General features: G+C 38.9%; 1 protein-coding gene across 1 annotated transcript in view; it reads right to left on the bottom strand.

Moving 5' to 3' along the window:
* RAD17 (RAD17 checkpoint clamp loader component) overlaps nucleotides 1–19,630 on the bottom strand; it is a 30,563-nt gene extending 10,933 nt beyond the window's left edge. Inside the window, exons 1-12 of the mRNA XM_038530788.1 lie at nucleotides 19,489–19,630; nucleotides 18,864–19,184; nucleotides 18,198–18,301; nucleotides 14,906–15,154; nucleotides 14,317–14,400; nucleotides 8,548–8,704; nucleotides 7,711–7,847; nucleotides 6,584–6,636; nucleotides 6,378–6,503; nucleotides 6,218–6,287; nucleotides 4,115–4,226; nucleotides 1,113–1,298 (exon numbers count right to left, since the gene is read on the bottom strand). Coding sequence (XP_038386716.1) covers nucleotides 1,113–1,298; nucleotides 4,115–4,226; nucleotides 6,218–6,287; nucleotides 6,378–6,503; nucleotides 6,584–6,636; nucleotides 7,711–7,847; nucleotides 8,548–8,704; nucleotides 14,317–14,400; nucleotides 14,906–15,154; nucleotides 18,198–18,239 — 1,216 coding nt within the window. The 5' untranslated portion in view covers nucleotides 18,240–18,301; nucleotides 18,864–19,184; nucleotides 19,489–19,630. The remainder of the gene's footprint in view (nucleotides 1–1,112; nucleotides 1,299–4,114; nucleotides 4,227–6,217; nucleotides 6,288–6,377; nucleotides 6,504–6,583; nucleotides 6,637–7,710; nucleotides 7,848–8,547; nucleotides 8,705–14,316; nucleotides 14,401–14,905; nucleotides 15,155–18,197; nucleotides 18,302–18,863; nucleotides 19,185–19,488) is intronic.
* Nucleotides 19,631–19,876: the final 246 nt, after the last annotated feature.

The raw sequence follows: 19,876 nt of genomic DNA, 5'->3' as shown, positions 1-19,876 counted from the left end.
TTTTATAGGAAGATTAAAAACAGTCATTTAGAACAAGTGGGTTTTTGGCAACCAGAAAATAGTCTCAGATAAGAACAAGTGTGATAAACATGAAACTTCAGTGAATGCTTGGTTCACATACTATTTGTGACCCAGGAAAGCAGCTATTCTACAAGAGGTATGAAAAACTACCTGGGAGAAAATCAAGGACATTGTACACATAGAACTTTTCTCAATGGTCCATTATGATTATTTATTCAGTGCTGTAACAGGTAAAACGATTCCCAACTATGGCAATAGTTTCCTTCGAAATTTTGTATGAATTGTTTCAATCGATACAAAAGCATGTCTGACCCCACCACCCCAATCCTAATTCTCTTTCTTCAGGATCAGCAGATAGAGAACAATTTTTTTTTTTTTAAGATTTTATTTATTTATTCATGAGAGACTCTACAGAGAGAGAGAGGCAGAGACACAGGTAGAGGGAGAAGCAGGCTCCCTGCGGGGAGCCCGATGCAGGACTCGATCCCAGAACTCTGGGATCACGCCCTGAGCCACAGGCAGACGCTCAACCATTGAGCCACCCAGGCATCCTGAGAACTGTTATTTTCCACATAAAAAAACCAGTTTGGGATTTTATTGAAAGGAGAAACAATTTGGAAGCTTAGACATCAGTGATCCAGGTGGAAGGACTGAGGTGAAGCAGGCATTAAAGACAGGAGGGAAACAGGAGGTTGGGGGACAGAGCCAATAGTGAAGAGAAATGTAAAGAGATACAAAGTAGCCTGAAGCTACCTGACTATTTGCCTAGGGTCCTGTGTCCAGAGTTCAGTTCTAAGGGTGCTTTGGACTACCACCAATTGTTGCTAAAATTCTAGAGAACCTGATGTCTTACCTGCAGCAAACTATCTTTTTAAAGATTTACAGTCAGGGATTGAGTCTACAGCTTTTAGATTTAATCCTGTCCATAGTCCAAAAATACTCTAAATACATTCACCTGCTCTGTCTTAGCCCTTGCCCAACAGTGTCAGACCTAGCCCTACCTGCCAAATAAGTGACATTTTCAAAAATTGGTATTTAATGTCAGTTGTAAGACTAACAGATTAAAAAAAAACCATATAGGATTCTCTTACTTTTACAATATAATATTTTCCCCAATGCTCTGAAGAGAAAGAGAGAAACATCTTTGCCACCAATAGCTTGGACTTCTTGGTTTTCAAAAATCGTATCAGTTTTTTTTCTTCGTTTTGATTTTGACAGCACAGCATCTGATTTTATTGAAGATATTCCTTTCTTCCTTGGCCATAAACTGTTTGCTCCTAAATAATATACACCCAAGAGACAATATTGAAAATAAAATTAAAATATGAAAAAACTGACAATATTTTATATACAGTAACACTAAGTATTTTAGTTAAAATATATTTTTCTAATAAATGGTAATTATAAAGTATGTGAACTGAGTAAGAGTTGGCTTTGAGTTGCTATGCTATTAAAATGGAATATAATCTCTCACAACATAGATTTCAAAGTTTCACACATAGAAATGATATATTCTCTAATACAGGCCTATCATTTTGATTTCTCATGGTACTGCTTGTGCAAGGAACTGTTTTTGGTGCATGATATGTATTAGCCAATTAAATCCTTAAAACAACTTGATTAGGGGAGAACTATTATTACGCACATTAAAGATAGGAGATATAAAGGGATTAAGTAACTGCCTCAAGATCATCAGCTAGTGAGTGATTTGAATCCAGGCCGTACAGTTCTGTAGTGCATGTTCAACAGCTATTCTGTATTACCTCTCTACTCATTTGGGCAGTCTTCAATTTATGAATAGATCTGTTTTGACATTTCATTCGTAAATCTACCCTTCAAAACCCAGAATGCATCACTTAAGTAACCTGGAAGAGCAGACAGAACATAGGATCTGGGTTTTATTTTTCTTATTGTCTATCTCATTAAGCTGGTCAAGAATTAAATGGGAAAATATATGATTGCAAATACAGTTCCTGACCCACTCAGAAAATATTTTCTTCCCTTCAAAATTTCTGAGCTCAGAATAATAACATTATAAATGGTAGTTAGGACTGTAAATTGGCTTACTTCAGACTTCTCAACCCATAATTCCAATAGTGAACTAAACACCACTTACATTTATGTGCCTGAATGAGAATTCCAGTTTCAGTTGTATTATGCTGCCTATTTACTTTTCTCTCAGTTATTTTGAAAAGGAAAGATGTAACCTAAACAAACAAGTTTCACTTGTAGGTAGATACTAGGATTTCAAATAGATTTTGAGAGCTCCAAAGATGGCTTTTAATTTTTCAAGGTCAATTCTTCAGTGTGAAATATCAAGTAAGGTGCTTGGTTAAATGTTTTCTGATGAGGACAATGTTCAAGAAACCATGTGCTATCTCTCTATATATACTTTTTAAAGATTTATTTGAGAGAGCGAGTGAGAAAGCATGCAAGCATGCGAGTGGGGGGAGGGGGCAGAGGGAGAGAATCGTCAAGCAGACTCCCTGAGTGCCAAGCCCCACATGAGGCTCCATTCCATGACCCAGAGGATCATGACCTGAGCCAAGACCAGGAGTTGGTCACTCAAGCTACTGAGCCACTCAGGTTCCCTTTTGTTTTTAAGTAGGTTCCATGCCCAATGTGGAGCCTAACACAGGGCTTGAACTCAGGACCCTGAGATCAAGACCTGAACTAAGATCAAGAGTCAGACACTGGGGCAGCCCAGATGATGGCTCAGTGGTTTAGCGCCGCCTTCAGCCCGGGGTGTGATCTTGGAGACTCAGGATCGAGTCCCATGTCGGGCTCCCTGCATGGAGCCTGTTTCTCCCTCTGCCTGTGTCTCTGCCTCTCTCTCTCTCTCTGTCTATCTCATGAATAAAAACAAAAGAGTCAGACACTTAACCAACTGAGCCACTAAGGAGCCTCTATGCTATCTCTATACGGCATGATACTGCACCCTTTTTTACAATAAAGGTAAATCAATTTGCTAAATTTATCATATATAAATTAAAAATAAATAAAAAGCAAACCTACCTACACACAATACTATATATTTTTTAAAAAATGTATTTATTTTGGAGAGAGAGCATGCCCACGTGCACAAAGCAGGGACGGTGAGAGGGAGAGAGAGAACCTTAAGCAGGCTCCATGTCCAGTGTAGAGCCCCACCTGGGGCTTGATCTCACAACCCTGAAATCACAACCTGAGCTGAAGAGTTGGATGCTTAACCTACTGAGCCACCGAGGAGCCCCTTAGCACAATACTTATTAAAATTCATTAACAGGGCAGCCCCAGTGGTACAGCAGTTTGGTGCCCCCCTGCAGCCCGGGGCATGATCCTGGAGACTTGGGATGGAGTCCCACAATGGGCTCCCTGCATGGGGCCTGCTTCTCCCTCTGCCTGTGTCTCTGCCTCTCTCTGTGTGTCTCTCATGAATAAAAAAATCTTTAAAAAAATAAAATTCATTAATAGCTGACCATTTATTGACTCCTTTTTTTTTTTCCCATTCCTTAATCTATATCAACCACTGGAATACACATTCACTTTTCACACAACTCTAAGAGAGGTTCTCATACAAAAGATGAGAATACGCAGACACAAAATGATTGTCATTTGCAAGATTAATCACCAGTAAATGACAGAGGATTTTCACCCAAGAAGTCTCATCTAAATTAACTTTTAAAAAAAATTTTATTTATTCATGAGACACAGAGAGAGAGAGAGAGAGAGAATGAGAGAGAGAGGCAGAGGGAGAAGGAGACTCCATGCAGGGAGCCTGACGTGGGACTCGATCCTGGGTCTCCAGGATCACACCCTGTGCTGAAGGCGGCGATAAACCGCTGAGCTACCCGGGCTGCCCTCCAAATTAACTTTAAAAAGTAAAGTAGCAAAACCATCAGGTTTTGTCTCAGGTATACAGATACATACAATGACATGTTAACAGGGGTGCGTGTATGCATGAGTACATACATGATTTTATAGAAGTCTCAAAACAAACAGTAGATGGAGATATATATTAATTAAAAGTTAAAATGGTTTATTTTCATTTCACAAACAATTAAGAGGAAGTTAGTTACCCAAATAATGCTGTAAAAATTTATCTTTCAGTTACCTTTCGAAGAAGAAAACTGGAGGCTATTTATTGCACTTCTGATATCACCAGAACATCCTTGACAGAGCAACTCCAGAGAAGTTTTATCAGGGACAATAGTATTTCCTCCATTCTAAAATGAAAGATTAAAGCTTGAAAAAACTAGTTTCTAGGTCTTTTTATTTTTTAAGATTTATTTATTTATTCATGAGAGATAGAGAGAGAGAGAGGCAGAAATACAGGCAGAGGGTGAAGCAGGATGCATGCAGGAAGCCCGATGTGGGACTCGATCCCAGGTCTCCAGGATCAGGCCCTGGACTGAAGCCCAGGTAAACCGCTGAGCCACCGGGGCTGCCCTTACTTATTTAAAGTAATCTCTACACTCAACGTGGTGGCTCCAACTCAAGACCCCGAGTTCAAGAGTTGTATGATCTTCAAATGAGCCAGCCAGGCACCCCTGCATCTTGTTATTTTTTGACATTAAACTGTATTTTCTCACGTTACTAAATATTCTCACAACACTAATGATATAATACCGCACCATAATAATTGCTTCTTCTATTACTGGACTCCATTTGTTTCTAATTTTTTACTATTAATAGTTTTTATTTACTCCACTAAGTGTTGTACATAACATAATTTTGTTTAATCCTCAAAGTAACCACTCCCTTGGAGATTTCCTTCAGTTACTATCTGAGGGGTGCAAAAAAAAAAAAAAAAAAAAATTCCGTTTCATGTAACATCTAGTCGATTTGTAGCAGTAGGGCCCCCTAGAACCATGCTGCTGGGAGAAGTTCCATCATTATTTGAAAGACAGAAGGGCAGCCCTGGTGGCGCAGCGGTTTGGCGCCGCCTGCAGCCTGGAGTGTGATCCTGGAGACCTGGGATCGAGTCCCACATCGGGCTCCCTGCATGGAGTCTGCTTCTCCCTCTGTCTGTGTCTCTGCCTCTCTCTCTCTCTGTGCCTATTAATAAATAAATAAAACCTTTAAAAAAAAATGATGCACTAAAAATGACAACATAAAAAAATAAAAAATAAAAAATAAATAAAAAAAAATAAAAATAAAAAAAAATAAAAAAAAAAATAAATAAAAATGACAACAACAGCGGGACACCTGGGTGGCTTAGCTATAGAGCACCTGACTTTGGCTCAGGGCATAAACCTGGGGTCCCAGGATCGAGTCTCATATCGGGCTCCCTGTGTGGAACCTGCTTCTCCTTAAATTAAATAAGTAATTAAGTAAGTAAATAAATAAATAAGACAACAGCTGTTTTACAACAATGTTAATATATAGAACACTGAACTGTACACTTAAAAAATAATTAAGATGGTATAGTTGGTAATACTGTATTATTAAATATTAAATAATACTGTTAAGAGTGTAGATCTTCGCACCACAAAAAAGAAATGGTAATTACATTAAGTGATGGAGGTGTTGTGTAATGCCACAGTGGTAATCATTGTGCAATATGTAAGTATATCAAATCAATATGCTGTACACTTTAAACTTATATGATAAGTATATCTCCACAACATCAGAAAATAAATGGTTAAGATGGTAAATTTTATGTATGTTTTTTTTACCACAATAAAAAAACCTGACAATAGGATAAAAGTAGAGTAGGACTGTTGATGAGGTACCTAGATGCCAGGAAACATTTTCTTGATAGTAGACACAATTTAGAGCACTAAAGTCAAGCAAAGACAAATTTATCTCAATGTGAAAGACAAAGCTAGGTTTTTTTTTTTTTTTTCAAAGCTAGGTTTAATAGAGAAAGGGTAAGGATTTTTAAAATCAATATTTCCTGCCTTTTCTAGAACGACAGGCCTGTTGAATATAATCAAGTATTTTAATTCTAAAAAGTGAAATAATATATGTTTCTAACTCTGCAAGTGTGGCTTTCTAAAGTTACAATATAAGGGGCGGCCCGATGGCTTAGCGGTTTGGTGCCACCTTTGGCCCAGGGTGTGATCCTAGAGGCCTGGGATCAAGTCCCATGTCAGGCTCCCTGCATGGAGCTTGCTTCTCTCTCTGCCTCTGTTTCTAATAAATAAATAAAATCTTTAAAATAAATAAATAAAATTACAATATAAGATTCAAATTAGTTTCTTAAGAGGCTTACCTTGTTAGCTTCCATTGTCACTATTCGATTAAGAAATTTCATCATAATTGTTGGTGCCACAGGGTTAAAACTGTCAAAAGTTTTATGAAGAAAGGTAGTGGTTACATGATTATTTTAAAAATACAATGTATGAACACTACAAGCAGAAGTTTACTCTTACCTAATGTTTGCTATAGCACACTCTTCCTGAATTTCTTTGGGAAACAGTAACCTTTGATTATTATCTCCACTGAGACTGTCAGAAATTATAAATATTAGAGGACATCGACCAGTGTGCACATATCTCCTAAAATAAAATACAGCAATGTTGAACTATAAACTATTGCCATTTAATTCAACGTTTGAGGAGACTTCACGGAAACTCACCTGAGAATTTCATGTAAAGTATGAGAATCTCGGTAAAACTGGTTAGGTAAATCCTATTAAAAAATAGTAAGTATTAGTTCTATTATTTTGTGGAAAAAAAAAACTTTTTTAAAGATTTTATTTATTTATTCATGAGAGACACAGAGAGAGAGAGGCAGAAACACAGACAGAGGGACCAGAAACAGGTTCCATGCAGGGAGCCTGATGTGGGACTCATTCTCAGCACTCCAGGATCATGCCCTGGGCCAAAGGCAGACACTCAACCACTGAGCCACCCGGGTGTCCCTATTCTTGTGTGAATTTTTTTTTTTTTTTTAAGATTTTATTTATTTAGGGCAACCCTGGTGGTGCTGTGGTTCAGCGCCACCTACAGCCCGGGGTGTGATCCTGGAGACCGGGGATCGAGTCCCACATCGGGTTCCCTGCATGGAGCCTGCTTCTCCCTCGGCCTGTGTCTCTGCCTCTCTCTCTCTCTCTCTCGCTGTGTCTATGAATAAATAAATAAAATCTTAAAAAAAAAAAAAGATTTTATTTATTTATTCAGAGCGGGGGGCAGGGGGAGCAGAGTCACAGGCAGAGAGAGAAGCAGGCTCCATGCAGGGAGCCCAATGTGGGACTCAACCCTGGGTCTCCAGGATCAGGCCCTGGGCTGAAGGCGGTGCTAAACCGCTGAGCCACCGGGCTGTTCCTTGTGTGAATTTATACAAGATTCATATTTACCAAATTAAGGGAAAAAATGTTTCCTATTCAATGTACTATAACTAAAACTTTTATAGAAATTAAGGAAAATGTGAAAAAGTAGGTATCTTAAACAATAAAATGCATCAATGGGAAACCCAATTTTCAGATCAAATTTCTTAGGGTCACTACTAGTTACAGTATTTTCACTAAGACATCCAAATTATTGCTTTTCTACACTTAAGCCATTATAGTTTTAAAGTTCATTAATCTATAGCCACTCTATTCATGTTTACTGAAAAAGACCTGAGGTTTCTGCTATCAGGGAGCCTTCATGTTATATTTTACTACCATTAATACTAGGGAGAAAGTTAATGCTACTATCGGTAAGATATAGCTTGCAATTATTTACTCAATAGCTACAGCAGGATCTCAAAATTTGTCCATACTTCAACCAGAATTATCCTCTTATCAGTTCTTAGATCATCTCCAAGCATTTGTAGTTTGTTATATTTTGTTGCTCTAAGTAGAAACTCCTTAAAAACTGCTATCTGAGATTGGTAGGGAAATACATGGAAGCTTGATTCTGAAAACAAAACAAAACAAAACAAAAACATATTTAACACTTTCAACAAATTATGTATACATATTACACATATGTATGTAAACACATGTTTCTAAACATATTCGCATATACCTGAAGGAGCTCACAACAGTGTAGATTTTTTCTATTTAGGCAAAACTGCAGAAATTTAAAATAGGATATTCATTTCAAAAGACAAGAGTCATCATGGACAATGTATTTTCTATACCAATGAATATAATATAGAATTAACTGACTTCATGAAACAGCTGTCAATATAATAGTCACACAACTGGTAACAACATTTATATGTTTTTGCCTACACAATGAAGATACTCCAAATGAGTATGCTGACAATGAATCAATGTCAGACTTAATTCTCAAAGAATCCCATTCTCCTCTACTGGAAGAAAGCTTCCCCTCTTCTCCTGAAATTTTTTCTCTGAAATGGGTAAGTATGAAAGAAAATGCTCTCATATGGCTTCATTTGACTGCTATTCCTATTTTCTGAAGCTATTGATAGTGGGCAGAAGCCAATCTAGCAAAGGAGTGACAACATGGATTTTCCTCATAAAAACATATACCCAAAAGGATCTTAGGGAAAAAAAAAGGATCTTAGGAATCTCAAGAATATAGATGGGAAGTCTCAAACCTTTAAACATACTTTTCCCACTATTTCCACTACCTTCATAGCAAACCTTACCAGGATTAAATATCTCCTTGAAATCATCTTTTTGGAAGTCTGGTAAAATTGGATTACTCCACTCTTGTACTTGAATACCATGCTCTTTTGATAGTATTTTTACAGTTGTCGTTTTCCCACATCCAGGAGGACCTGTTATTAATAAAATAGATCCACCCTAAAACCAAATACAAACATTAATCAAAATTCAAAGTAACTGGAATGCTAGACTATTATGTTTGAATTTTCTTTCAAATACTAGTTACTTCTATAAATATTTACTTAATCTCTGGTATATCCTAATATTTCACTGATGTTAGCTGGATTATACCAGCATTAGATAAAACAGGATAATCTTATTTCCTAAACTTTAAGCATAGCTGCTGATAATTCTTCAATTCTTATATTATGTCCCTCCCAAGGACTACTTAGACAAAACAACTAAACTTCAGCTATATTAAGGAAGTAATGTCTGAATAAAGTATTTATAGACGTTACCTGAATTCAAAATTCTACCTTAATACAGATCTCTTTGGAATTTCTTTTTTAAGGTTTTATTTATTCATGAGAGGCAGAGAGAGAGGCAGAGACACAGGCAGAAGGAGAGGCAGGCTCCCCACGGGTATCCCGATGCAGGACTTGATCACGCCCTGAACCAAAGGCAGACACTCAACCACTGAGCCAACCAGGAGTCCTGATCTCTTTGGATTATATGCATTAGTACTAAACAAGTATAATATTCTTACAGGAGGATGTTAGAATATGATTCTTTAAGAAATGTATATTAAGAAACATACTTTACAGAGCTAGAACTCCAAGAGACTATATAGGTTATAGGTCACAATAGTATCTCCTTGTATAATAAATCACATAAAAAAGTTAAAGTTTGAGCAGCCCCGATGGCCCAGCGGTTTGGCGCTACATTCAGCCCGGGGTATGATCCTGGAGACCTGGAATCGAGTCCCACATCGGGCTCCCTGCATGGAGCCTGCCTTTCCCTCTGCCTGTCTCTGCCTCTCTCTCTTTGTGTGTGTCTGTCATGAATAAATAAAATCTCTTAAAAAAAAGTTAAAGTTTAAAAAACAAAAAGTTAAAGCTAAAAAAATATCAGAAGATTTCCTACATTCTCTGGTGAGGAAATCCTTGCTCAACTGTTTACCTTTACTAACTTATAAATAAGTGCCCTAGTACTTGGCCCCAGAAGAGAACCAGTCTCACTTTTTAAAATGTATGAGTGCATGAGTCATAGTGATACCGGCCATGACTAATGATTCAATAATATATATCAAATATGGTTTCTTTAAAAACAAATATAAAACAAGTTTATATATATATATATATAATTTTTTTTTTTTTTTAAAGATTTTATTTACTCATGAGAGACACAGAGCTGGAGAGAGAGAGGCAGAGACACAGGCAGAGGGAGAAGCAGGCTCCATGCAGGGAGCCCGACGTGGGACTTGATCCTGGATCTCCAGGATCACGCTCTGGGCTGCAGGCGGCGCCAAACCGCTATGCCACCGGGGCTGCCCAACAAGTTTATATTTTGATGACTTGAGGTAAATGTGGACAGAGAAATATTGGTAGGAACCTTACTCCTTATTTCTCCTAGGAACTATGATTCACTCTTTGCTTATTGTTTCTTGTAACTTTACAGGACACACCTAATGTAAATAATGATAACTGACTACTTTCAAGCAGTAGTCTTTTATTTAAAAAAAAGATGAAGATCAAGCCTGCACACCCACATATGTTTCTTAGATAACAGAGTGAAGCATCTTGTTTTCTGACATAGTGAGTACAGCCACATAGTAAGTTTTGCTTCCAGTAAGAGAAGTGGGAGATAGTCTATCACAACACTAAAACATGAAGACTTTTGTTAATGTTTCTATCATCTACATTATAATAGTTTCCTTTTTTTAAGTTTCCTCATTTTTTTAAAGTGAAATATAAATAACATATAGCAACCTGATAGTTTCAAATGTACATCATAGTGATTCGATAGTTTTATGTGTTATAGTATGATTATCGTGGTAAGTCTGGACCATGTATCACCACACAGTCACTTGCAATATTGACTGTATCCCTTATGCTGTACATTTCCATCAAATTATAATAGTTTTACTATATTTTGAAAGATGTTTCCCTGAATAATTAAATTCAGCGAATATTTTAAGTACTTACATTTTTTTTTACTTACAATACATTTAAGAAAAAATAATTTTAGCTTCCCAAAGAAAATTCTTGAAGTTATCAAACATGTTTTTGAATAAAATGTCTTAAGATTACTGACATCATTGAATTTTTATATAAAAAAGAGTATATGATTGATGAGATTCCAAATTCTTAGAGGAAGAAAGCTTTTAAAACCGTAGAGGAAATATTTTCCCAAATGCCAACATATACACACACACCTAAGTTTATTAGAATATTAACAGTAACATGTATAGATTTATTTATTTATTTTTTTTTTAATTTATGATAGGCACACAGTGAGAGAGAGAGAGGCAGAGACACAGGCAGAGGGAGAAGCAGGCTCCATGCACCGGGAGCCCGACGTGGGATTCGATCTCGGGTCTCCAAGATCGCGCCCTGGGCCAAAGGCAGGCGCCAAACCGCTGCGCCACCCAGGGATCCCATAACATGTATAGATTTAGAACATGATAATGTTTATACTTAAAAGGTACTGGCAAGTAAGAAAACATAGTGAACACTGAAATTATAAAAATATTAGCTGAGCTAAGAAAATGCCTGGATGTAAGTGCATCAGGGAAATTGCCCAAGAATCTACTCACAGAAGGGAGATTTTTATGAGCCAGTGGAGGGATACCAATGCTGACACTGCAAATCAACCTTAAATACATTATCTAAACCCTAAACCAAATGGTTAAATCCACAGACCAGACAGAAAAATACCTCGATTTAAAAAAGAGAAAGGTCTGTTAACATGAAAGGCAACTAAAACACTAACTCCTTCATGTCAAAGTTGAAAATTAAAGGCAATGAATTAAAATCTATCCTGTGTTTCCATTTGGAACTGTATTTAAAGGTAACTAGCCCGTTAGTGATGGCAAACTATTCTTCATAGAAAAATGCCAAAAAAGAAAGAAAAAAAAAAATGCCAGATGGGCAGCCCAGGTGGCTCAGTGGTTTAGCGCCGCCTTCAGCCCGGGGTGTGGTCCTGGAGACCCGGGATCGAGTCCCACGTCGGGCTCCCTGCATGGAGCCTGCTTCTCCCTCTGCCTGTGTCTCTCATGAATAAATACATAAAATCTTGAAAGAAAGTAAGAAAGAAAGAAAGAAAAAGAAAGAAAGGAAGAAAGAAAAGAAAGAAGAAGAAAGAAAGAAAGAAAAGAAAGAAAGAAAGAAAGAAAGAAAGAAAGGAAGATAAGAAGAAATAAAGAAAGAAAAAAGAAAAAAAAAAAAAAAAAAAAAAAAAAAAAAAAAAAAAAAAAAAAAAAAAAAAAAAAAAGAAAAAGAAAAGAAAAAAAAAGAAAAGAAAGAAAAAAGAAAAAAGAAAAGGAAGGGAAGGGAAGGGAAAAGAAAAAGATAGATGCCAGCTAACAATTACAGAATAGTAAAATTTAAAAATCACCATTTCACAGGGCGCCTGGGTGGCCCAGTCAGTTAAGAATCTGCCTTTGAAAAAAAAAAAAAAAAAAAAAAGAATCTGCCTTTGCTCAAGTAATGATCCTGGGGTCATGGGATCAAGTTCTGAGTTGGGCTCCCTAACTCAGCAGAGTTGGCTTCTCCCTCTGTCCCCCTCCCCACCATTTATGCTCACTGGCTCTCAAATAAATAGAATTTTTTTTTTTAAGATTTTACTTATTTATTCACGAGAGACACAGAGAGAGAGAGAGAGAGAGAGAGAGAGTCACAGACACAGGCAGAGGGAGAAGCAGGCTCCATGCAGGGAGCCCAACATGGGACTCGATCCCAGGTCTCCTGGATCACACCCTGGACTGAAGGCAGCGCGAAACCACAGAGCCACCCAGGGCTGCCCAAATAAATAGAATCTTAAAAAAAAAAAAAAAAAAAGCCACATCACAATCTTTTTTTTTTTTTAAGATTTTATTTATTCATGAGAGACACAGAGAGAGAGAGGCAGAGACACAGGCAGAGGGAGAAGCAGGCTCCCTGCAGGGAGCCCAATGTGGGACTTGATCCCGGGACTCCAGGATCACCCCCTGGGCTGAATGCAGCGCTAAACCGCTGAGCCACCTGGGCTGCCCCCACATCACAATCTTAACAAAATAACTGAATTCAAGCAAGGACTGAAAATGGATGCTAAAGCACTTACACTTACATGAAAGACTGCTGGGGAAACAGACATTTAACATTGTCAAATTAACTCCCCATATGTTATGTGGCAGCAGGGAAAATAATTTCATGACGAAGTTTTCTATTTTCTTAATTTAGTGATCAAACTTAATATGAAAGACAGCAGGAAAACCAAACCTGTTTTATAGTATGGTACAATATAAAATATACATAGTATTTTAAAAGTATTCTTACAAAAATGTTCAACTTGAGTCTAATCAAACCCTTGAGTCAAATTTCCAGGCTATAGGAAATACAGGATAGAAGAACAAGCTAGTCATCAAGAGGAAACCTGACAAATCTGGAATGTGACAGTTCTACAGGTCACCTGGGCTGGCCTCTTCAGTAAGGCAATGTCTTAGAGAAAAAGAGGGTAAAAGGGGACCATTCTAGATTTTAGAAGACCTAAGAAATCTAACAATCAAATGCAATGTGTGGTCCTTGATTAGATCCTGGTTGTAACAAATCTATACTATACTATACTACATATAATAAATCTATACTACATATAACATTCTGCAGACAAATGGAGAAATGTGAATATGAAATAAACATTAGATAACCTCAAGGAATTATAATTAATTTTGTTAGACAGAATAAGGGTACAGTTGATTATGAAAGTGCTTTACTTAAAAAAAAAGAAAAAAGTGGCATACTAATGTTTCCAGAAGTCTGAAAGAAATGTCACATATTTGTATTTTAAAATACTTTATATAAATACTTCGAAATATTTAAGAGTGGAAATGATGGGTACATAATGGGCATTATAGTATTCATTTATTATTCTATTTTCTTTTATGTTTGAAGAATCTCAAAATAAAGTTAAGTTTAAGAGAGAGAAAGAATATTCTAGCTTGGAGGCTAAGAGTGATCACAGAATTAGGAAGTGAAACAAAAAACATCAGCCTTAAAATGAATGATGACTGTTTTAGGCTGTATTTAGTACAAAAACTAATATGTAATTTGCCTGCTTGCTTCAGCGTAAGATAATCTGATGTGCTAAATATACTAGCACCCTAACTGGCATATTATGCTTTATAATGATGATAAGACTTAAGCAGGAAAAAGAGGTACAAGTAAAGGAGATATCTCAAAAATTTTGAGTCTTTAGCAAAGTTTATAGTAGCAAATCAGAAACTTTTTTTATCTTAGGTGATCTGGACTTAACAAAATCACCATAAAAATTTAGCTTCTTCGGGGAGCCGGGGTGGCTCAGTGGTTTAGCGCCGCCTTCAGCCCAGGGCCGGATCCTGGAGACCCAGGATCGAGTCCCACATCAGGCTCGCTGCATGGAGCCTGCTTCTCCCTCTGCTTGTGTCTCTGCCTCTCTCTCTCCCTCTCTGTGTGTCTGTCATGAATAAATAAATAAAATCTTAAAAAAAAAAAAACTTAGCTTCTTACAACCCCCTGTAAATCAGAGAAACACACGTCATGTTATATATTTTAAAAACACATTTCTTATTGAATTACCTGTTTTGGTTGCCTTTCTATGACTTTAGCTTTTAACCAGGTTTCAACCTCTTCAATTTTCTTTTTATGCACAGCAAGTTCATGCTAAAAATTTCAAGTTTAAAATAAAACATTTTAACTCAAGGATTTTTGATATAGCAGCACATATTAATCTAAATCAAACATTTTAAATGAAAAAACTAGCAAACAACATGCTATGGGAAACAGTCTTTATTATTACACTTTTGTATATTGAAAAATTCTATTCTTAATGCTGACACCATTGTATGAGACTTTGGGGCAGGTTTGGAATTATGTAATTTTTTGAAATCCTGAAATACATTTTGGGATGTGAATAGGGAAAGATATTACATTTAAGAAAAAAATTAACAGATCAATTCTGTGTTGGGATTAAATTAAATCTAAGACAAATATCCAATGGTAATTTCAAAGTAACTTGAGAAATGCTGAGAAACAGAACATAATAAAAACTAGGAATTATCTTTTTTCTAATTAATTCAAAGCTTTTTATGAGTAATAATCTAAAAATGTACAATCTTCTCCCTCCTGAAATTAAATTATGTATGCCTGTTTGCATTGTATACAGTACCTGAGTTTCTGGTTTGTATTTATCCACCCATGGTTCATTTTCAGACAGATATTCTTTTGAATTTTCGAGACCATAAACGTGTTCTGATGGCTTTTCTCTTTTTCTAGCTGGAAATCTGCTACTTTCTAATCTCGAAGGCACATTTTTCCTTCTGTGACTTGAATTATTCACACCTAATGATGTGGCAGTAATAGAGATGCACGTACTCTCTGAAAAATCATCAAATGATGGGTCTACCCAGTCTGTTACCTGAAAAAAAGAAATCATATAAGCATTACATTATCTGCATTTATTCCCTACATAAGTACTCTACAAAAAAAAAAATTTTGACATATTTGCAACATTTTAAATAAAAACCTCAGAAACTAGTTCTTTAAATTAAGACTGCCACAGTACATATTATTTTTTTACTTCATGGTTGGTACATATACATATTTGTCCACTTGACCAGGGCAAAGACAAATGCCATATAAAGGAATATAGAATACAAACTTAATTTTTTTACTAATAATCTTCCCAGTATAAAACAGACTGATTCTTCTTAAGCTCATTTGTAGGACTGAAACATGAATATTAAAATTATGTACCAAAAAAGAAGCAAAACAAAGAAATACAATATTTTAACCACATATAACTGTACAAAGAGTAAACCTGCCCTGTCCTGGTTAATACATTCACAAACCAAGAACCATTGCATATAGCTAAATAATCCCTAGCATCTTTAGGACTTGGAGAAGATAAAGCCTAAGAATCCTAATGCTATGACTATTTTGTAAATCATGATTATATTACTCTTCAGCCCATAAAGGAAATACTATTTTCATAAAAGGGAAGCAGGCTTTCCAGGGAGGATGATTTGTTTACCAGATTCATCTAAGAAAACAAAACTGGGATAAAAGAGCAGGAAAGTCAGTGAGTCCTACCTCATGTTCTTCTGGTCTATAGAAATTGCTGATCTTTCTCTACATTTCCCTCTAACATTACCTTTTTTATTTTTTAATTTCTATTTATTTTTAAGATTTTCTTTCTTTATTTATTCATGAAAGATACACACAGAGTGAGAGAGAGGCAGAGACACAGGCAGAGAGAGAAGCAGGCTCCATGCAGGGAGCCCGACGCGGGAATGGATCCCGGGACCCCAGGATCACGCCCTGCGCCAAAGGCAGGAGCTAAACCACTGAGCCACCCAGGGATCCCCATCATTACCTTTTTTAAAGAATCCTTTCAAAATACACACGGAGAAAGATGATGAATCAAACAATTTAAACCCAAAACTACTTAGGAGTGTTAAAAACTTTTCTTTTAGCAAAAAATTTATTTTTTTAAAGATTTTATTTATTTATTCATGAGAGATAGAGAGAGCAAGAAGCAGAGACACAGGCAGAGGGAGAAGCAGGTTCCATGCAGGTAGCCCGATGTGGGACTCGATCCCGGGACCCCAGGATCATGCCATGGGCCAAAGGCAGGTGCTAAACCACTGAGTCACTCCGGGATCCCCAGCAACTAAAATTTTTAAGATGAATTTTCTTAACATTCCCATGTTATAAATCTAAAAATTTAGCTTAGTACATGGATTTTGAAATTCCTTGGCTGGCTAGTAGGGAGGAATCAAGATTATATTTCTCCTGAAGAATACTCAACCATAGTTGTGAACGATTTGTTACACAATGCTGAGGAAAAGCAAGCTGGGGGTTAGAACTACTTTAGGAATGAAAGTCACACTTCACACCCCCTTTAAGGAGAGAAGGTTAAGAATATTCTTGTCAGTGAGAAAAGAAATGAAGACCTATGGGGAAAAATTTCAGTCATAGCCAAATAATTAATTTCTTATTCTTCAAGACTGTCCATAATACTACAATTTTGGCTCTTTTCTTCTATTTTTAAGAATATGCGGGCATTTTTAAGAATGAGTGGCTCAGTTGGTTAAGTTTCTGCTCAGGTGGTGATCTCAGAGTCCTGGGATGGAGCCCCACCTGTGAAGTGTGCTTCTCCCTCTCCCTCTGCCTTCCCCCAGCTCCTGCTGGTGCGCTCTCAAATAAATAAACAAAATCTTAAAAAAAAAAAAAAAATTAGAGTATGCAGGGGTACCTGGGTGGCTAGACGGTTGAACCTTGACTCTTGGTTTCAGCTCAGGTGGTGATCTTAGGGTCGTGAGATTGAGCAGAGCCTGTTTAAGACTCTCTCTTCCTCTGCCTCTCCCCTGGCTCACTGAAACTCTCTCAAAATAAATAAATAAATCTTAAAAAAAAAAAAAGAGTATGTAAAAATATGTTATATTAAACCTTTTGATAGCAAATCTGATCTTGCAATTCTGATCTCAAGTTACTTATACATTTTATAATTTTGTTTCTTACATAAATGTGGACTCCTATTTACTTGGGGAGGGGGGAGGGAGAAACAGTGAAGTTTAATAATTTACTTAGAATCAGAGAAAAAAGGGACCCACCACTAGGAAAATAACTACCCTGTAAATGACCATGACACTGAATGACCCCCATCCTACTCTACCACTAGCCTTGCTGATAAAACATGAGTTTTACGAGGCAGGGCTTGTGGTTAAGCTTTATTTTTACTTATCTGTTTTTTTTAAGATTTTCCTTATTCATTTATTTGAGAAAGAGCGAGACAGACAGGGAGGAAAGGGGCAGAGGGGGAGGGAGAGAGAGGAAGAGAATCCTAAACAGACTCAGCACTGAGCACACAATCCACTGCAGAGCTCAATCCCACAACCCCAGAGATCATGACCTGAACCAAAACCAAGAGTCTGATGCTCAACTCACTGAGCTTCCCCCTCCTCCCTCCCCCTGTCCCGACACCTCTTGTTGTCATGCATCAACACTACCTGTGACTCATATATTTCTTTTTACTGATTTTTCATTCAAGAGATTTCAGCCTTTCTTTGTGACAGAGATGGCAAACACTTTTTCAAAAATTAACGTTGTGCTGGGATCCCTGGGTGGCACAGCGGTTTGGTGCCTGCCTTTGGCCCAGGGCGTGATCCTGGAGACCCGGGATCGAGTCCCACGTTGGGCTCCTGGTGCATGGGGCCTGCTTCTCCCTCTGCCTGTGTCTCTGCCTCTCTCTCTCTCTCTCTCTCTCTCTGTGGCTTTCATAAATAAATAAAAATTTTAAAAAAATTAACGTGCTTTTAGTCATTTCACGATTTATTATTACAATTTTTAGACCACTAATTAGAACGTTACTGGGCATCGCTACTTTAATGGCATTAAGAACATGCAGAAAAATCATTATTTGGAGACAATTATGACATAGCCATTTTAGCATATCATACCTTTGTGGAAGATACCTTTGGTCTAAGAAAAGTTTTTGACATTATAAACTGTAATAGCTCCCATCCGTAGTATGCAACCTGTAGTACATTAAAGTATAATTCACCTAAGGAAAACAAAAGAGGAGAGAGAGAAAAAAAAAACTCAAATGAGGAAAAAATAGGAAACAGAAATATAGTGATATAAACCTAATATGCAGTATGATAAAGGCTCAAGAACTAGTGAGACAAAAAAAAAAAAAAAAAAAGAACTAGTGAGATGACGTCAGCATAGGTGAAGGAGTCCAAAATGCTAAAATAAAGTTTACTTTAAAAAAAATAAGTAAAAATAAATAAATAAATAAATAAAGTCTACTTTTAATTACTATAAATGAGTCAACCCCCAAGGGGTATCAACAGCACGTGAACTCAATAATGTATTAGAGAAAGTGGAAAAAAAAAAAAAAAAACTCGGCATGTCACCAGTGAGAAAACCAGACAATTCTCTCTGCGTGGTTCCTGTGCTGAAAGTTTGAATTTCCCTCATTTTATTTTATTTATTTTTAATTTCCCTCATTTTAAATTACAGTTCCAGGTTACCCAAATCCCCGCAAAATTTCAAAAAAAAAAAAAAAAAAAAAGCAACCCCAAACAGCAACCTCACCAGGTAACAAATCCACTTGTACTTACTTTGGGAAAAGACTTTAAACCTGACCGTTCATGACCCTTGTGACCGACGGGGAGAGCCGCGGGCCGCGCTGGGTCTCCGACCCCGACCGAGCCCGGCGTCCGCAGCAGCCGGGGGCTGAGCCGGGGGCTCGGGGCGTGGGGCCGGCAGGTGCGCACCCGCGGCGGAGACGCTCGGGCGGCGCGTGTAGGGCGTGCAGGCTTCCACGCGCGACCAAACCAAGCGCTCGCGGTGCGAGGGGCCTCGGCTCTGAAGGTGCACAAAACACGTACGGAGGAGCCGCCGCCGGCAGGGCTGCTCTCACGGCCGGGGCGCCAGTCGCTCTGTGAAAGCGAGACCGACAGTTACCTCCTTTCAGAAAGAAGCCGAGGGTCCCGGGTGACGTCAGGTTCCGGCGGTGGAAGCGACCCCCTCCCCCCTCGCGCCGCGGAGCCGAGGCCCGGGCGCTGCCCGCCGGGGGCCCCGAGGCGGCGAGAGCCGAGCCCCGACCGCGGCCAGCAGGGTGCACTCCCACCGCCCGGCCGCAAGGGGAGGGAAGGGCAGCTCGGAGGAGGGGCGCCGGGGACGCGGGCCGGCGCGGGGGCGGACACGGGATTCACGGCGGGGCCGCGGCCGCGGCGGCCTTACTTTCCGGGAGCTGCATCCCCTCGTGGGCGGAGAGGAGCGGACGAGCCCGGGCTCTGCTCCCGCCCAAGGACCCGCTCCCGGCCCCGCTCGGGCCCAGCGCCGAGCCTGTCGGAGGTCCCGCCCCCCGGGGGCCTTCGGGGCCGGCCGGCGCTTCCGCGACGCGCGGAGAAGGGCGGCCTCCGACGGAGCCGGGCTGGGGCGTCTCCCGCACTGCCTGACCTGGAGCGCGGCCCGGGCCTGCGCCCCGCGCCTCGGCGTCCGCGCCGCCAGCGTGCGCTCGGGGGCTCGCGGAGCGGCACTCGGGCACGGGCGGCGGGCGGGGGCCGCGAGCGCCGCGCGAGGCGGTGAAGAGCCGGGGGCCGCGGGCGCGCGCCGCAGCCCGCCCCTT

Source organism: Canis lupus, chromosome 2 (assembly GCF_011100685.1).
Source record: "Canis lupus familiaris isolate Mischka breed German Shepherd chromosome 2, alternate assembly UU_Cfam_GSD_1.0, whole genome shotgun sequence".
NCBI classification, from domain to species: Eukaryota; Metazoa; Chordata; class Mammalia; order Carnivora; family Canidae; genus Canis; species Canis lupus.
Note: the sequence above shows the minus strand (reverse complement) of the source record. Positions and strands in the feature narration are given on the sequence as shown.